The following is a 3,424-nucleotide window of genomic DNA, read 5'->3' as shown; positions in this document are numbered from 1 at the left end:
CCGCATTGGGCAGAGGCCGCTGCGTTGCCGGGCTCCTCCTGGGCTCTGCTCTAGGGACTGGAGCTGGGTGCCGTTTTTGCAACGCTACGCGGGGATCTTCAAGCTAGTTCTGCGTATAAAAGCAGGCCTTGGTTCAGGATGACTGCTTTAATGATGTTGTTTTGCTTGGGCTCAAATCCGGCAGGCCTTGCTGGGCAGCACGGAGCCACCTCTTGGTGTTGCGGGAGGGAGGTTGGGTTCTCCGGCCCCTGAGAGCGCTCCTGGGTGCTGCGGCTGCCTGTGTCCAGGGTTAGGCAGAGGATGTGCCCGAGCTGCTCCCGGGGTGTGGGTAGAAGTGTGGGAACCCCAGCTACTGCCTGGAAGCCRTGGGAAGTCAGAGCTTTGTGAAAACACCAGGTCTGTAGGAACTGTCAGGTTAGATATCTTCTCTGCTTCTATATAGTCATGCAGAAATACCCCACTGCTGTGATTCCCTGGTGTGGTGCCCGGAGATACCTGCTGAGATGAAGGTTGTTCAGAAACCTCTGCTGTGTGAGGAGAGGTTTGAGGCTTCACTGAACAACTGCAGATGGAGGGGCTGCCCTGCCCGTGGACAGCAGAGCTGGGGATGTGTGGGGTTTTTGGAGAGATTTGCTTGCACCAGAGATTTGCTGCATGAATGGATTTTTTCTGTTGGGAGCTCATCTKGGTTTTTTGATAAAGTGTTGCAATTGAGGAAATGTGTAAAACCTTACTTTGATGCTGACAAAATCAACTTATTTTCATTCAGAAATGGCACCTCGTAAAGGCAAGGAGAAAAAGGAAGAACAGGTCATTAGCTTGGGCCCTCAGGTTGCCGAAGGCGAGAATGTGTTCGGGGTCTGCCATATCTTTGCTTCCTTCAATGACACTTTTGTCCACGTGACTGATCTCTCTGGCAAGTGAGTACTGAGCACTGGTTGCCTCTGTGTGGCACTTGGTTGCTTCACTTTTGAAAGTGGAAATAATGCCCCAGGAGGCTGTTAGGGTGGAGGAGGAGAGACTTTTCCTTGACTTTGTTCTTCCCCTGTCTTAGGGAAACCATCTGCCGTGTGACYGGTGGCATGAAGGTGAAGGCTGACAGAGATGAGTCTTCTCCTTACGCTGCTATGCTGGCAGCCCAGGACGTTGCCCAGCGGTGCAAGGAACTGGGCATCACTGCTCTGCACATTAAGCTGCGTGCTACTGGTGGAAACAGGTAAGCTGGAGGGACTGGCCCCTGTGTCTGCAGTACTTGTGTCTGTTGGTGCTTCAGCGTGCACTAGTGCACTCCCAAAGTGTGACTTGCCCTGCTGGCGTGCTGGGAGTTCAGCCCTGTCTGCAGCGTGTTTGCCTGCTGCCCTTGGCAAAGGGCAAACCTGAGGTCAGTGACCAGGGTGAGTTTCTTGTGTGTGTGAGGGTCAGCTCCTCCGTCCATACCAGTTCCACAGAAAGTCCTGGCCCTTTCCTCTTTGTGCTGCTTAAGTTGGTGGGAATTGGCTGACATGGTCATGACTAACGTGATTGGAATTGGAATACGTTCACAGGTCTGCGTTTAACTATAGTAGTAAAAACRTAGGTGCTGTCAAACTCGGAGGCATGTCAGTCTGGAGTGAACGTAGGATGTGTCTTGTGGATGATTGTGCGTGGTGTGAATCTGGGCATAGCAGGAAGGAGAGTTCTGATCTCTTTGAAAATGGGATGTTAAGTTAGGGGAGGAGTATTTGTGTCTGTCTTCAGACTCTTAGATTTTTGTCATCTGTGTGCTCAGTTTAGAGTCATTTAAGGAGTTACTGATTTGATGCTCTTTTCCAGGACCAAGACCCCTGGACCTGGTGCCCAGTCAGCCCTGAGAGCTCTGGCTCGTTCTGGGATGAAGATCGGCCGCATTGGTGAGTGGTGGTGGAGGAGGAGGGTACTTGTGGAAGCCTGTGCCACTGTATGTCAGGGCAGAGTCTTGATACTTCAGAAATCAGTTGGAGGGATTACTGAGCTAAAGGGAACACTGTCATGTCAGAGCTGTTACATTATCTGGAACTATTGTGTTAGCCTTCCTTTAAGGCTGCTACTCAAGAAGAGGAATTGCTCACACCGAGAGAGAGTCCCAGGCCTTGTACAGAGTGTTAGAATTTTAGGTACTTGGTTCAAATGGGTGGGGACATGGGGATTTTTGGATACCCAGCATTTGGTGAGCTCACAAATACTGACTGCCATAGTTTGTTGATGCTGCCTGGGTAGCTGGCTTCTGAGGTGCAGCCGGGGGGTATCTGGAGATACTGCTTGGTTGGGTGGCTTTGCCCACTCGGTTTCTTCCCTTCCTTCCGGAAGGTAACAGTGGTTTTGTCTCCACAGAGGACGTCACCCCCATCCCCTCTGACAGCACRCGCAGAAAGGGTGGTCGCCGTGGCCGTCGTCTGTAACCAATGCTGCATCTTTCGTTATTAAAACTCTCTTACAAACCTCTTTGCAAATGTATATTTTTTCTTACTGARGTATGCTTTGATTTTTAACCATTTGTTGTCTCCTTGTCATCTAGGATCYGCAAGACTAATACTTTCCTGTTCCTCTGGGAAACGTTCTTAATGGCATGCACAAATGACTTGTCCCTTGTGTCTAAAGTTGGGCTTGCTGCTTGTGTTGGAGTTGATTTTAGTGATTTTAGTACAGCTATAACAGATGTGCCCACTATATACAGGAAAGCTTGTAGAAGCACTGGAATTACAGGTCCCTCAGCTGTTATTTTTTAAACAAATGCATACATATATTTGTACTTGGGAGACCTACTTAAAAATGCTGCTTCCTAGGCATGTGCTGTTTCCTGCACTAATACTTACTCTCCACTAAAAAACATCATTCAGAACATAAGGCTCTTCCTACCTTTTAAAATGTACCCTTCAGGGTCTTCAAGGCTCTAAATCTCATGTTTTCGTTGCACTTTCCTGCCTAAAGTTAAAGTTTAGGCCCAAGTACAATTCATTGGCATACAGTAACAATGTAAGGCAGTTATGTTCTGCACTGCACCCCAGCAATATGTGTAAAGAAAAGGGTTTTAGGTTTGTGACAGTTTGTAAGTTTAGTGATAGAATTTTCATTTGTCAGAGGCGTAAATCTCTGGTTAAAACTGTGGTTTTCAACAGCTGACGTCACTGGTCACCGAAGTTTTTTGCTAAAGTGTTTGCTCTCCTTTGCCTCTTGTCCCTGTTACAGTTTTAGATCAGCTATTTTTACATTTAGGAATTAAACTCTTTGGAAGCTAGGCTAAGACTGTTTGCAATGCATGAGAATGTAGTAAAATACACTTTAAAAAGTCACTATAAATAACTTGAAAATATGAAAGGGGATTAGAAATATTAACTACTAAGTAAAGCAACAAAGAACATTTAATGGCTCTGCATAGATWTTCTATATGAGCAAAACCTCTCTTGCT

The 3,424-nt window shown here is 47.3% G+C and overlaps 1 protein-coding gene across 1 annotated transcript; it reads left to right on the top strand.

Annotated features, from left to right (window-relative positions):
* The first annotated feature begins 755 nt into the window (after positions 1–755).
* Positions 756–2,460, top strand: RPS14 (ribosomal protein S14). Its single transcript, XM_026047565.1, has 4 exons — positions 756–920; positions 1,055–1,216; positions 1,813–1,889; positions 2,350–2,460. The coding sequence occupies exons 1-4, from the start codon at positions 772–774 to the stop codon at positions 2,415–2,417; spliced, it is 456 nt and encodes a 151-aa protein (XP_025903350.1). The 5' UTR covers positions 756–771; the 3' UTR covers positions 2,418–2,460.
* Positions 2,461–3,424: the final 964 nt, after the last annotated feature.

Source organism: Nothoprocta perdicaria, unplaced genomic scaffold (genome assembly GCF_003342845.1).
Source record: "Nothoprocta perdicaria isolate Ctin4 unplaced genomic scaffold, notPer1 scaffold_5, whole genome shotgun sequence".
NCBI classification, from domain to species: domain Eukaryota; kingdom Metazoa; phylum Chordata; class Aves; order Tinamiformes; family Tinamidae; genus Nothoprocta; species Nothoprocta perdicaria.
The sequence above is the reverse complement of the archived record's forward strand: the minus strand, read 5'-3'. Positions and strand labels throughout refer to the sequence as shown.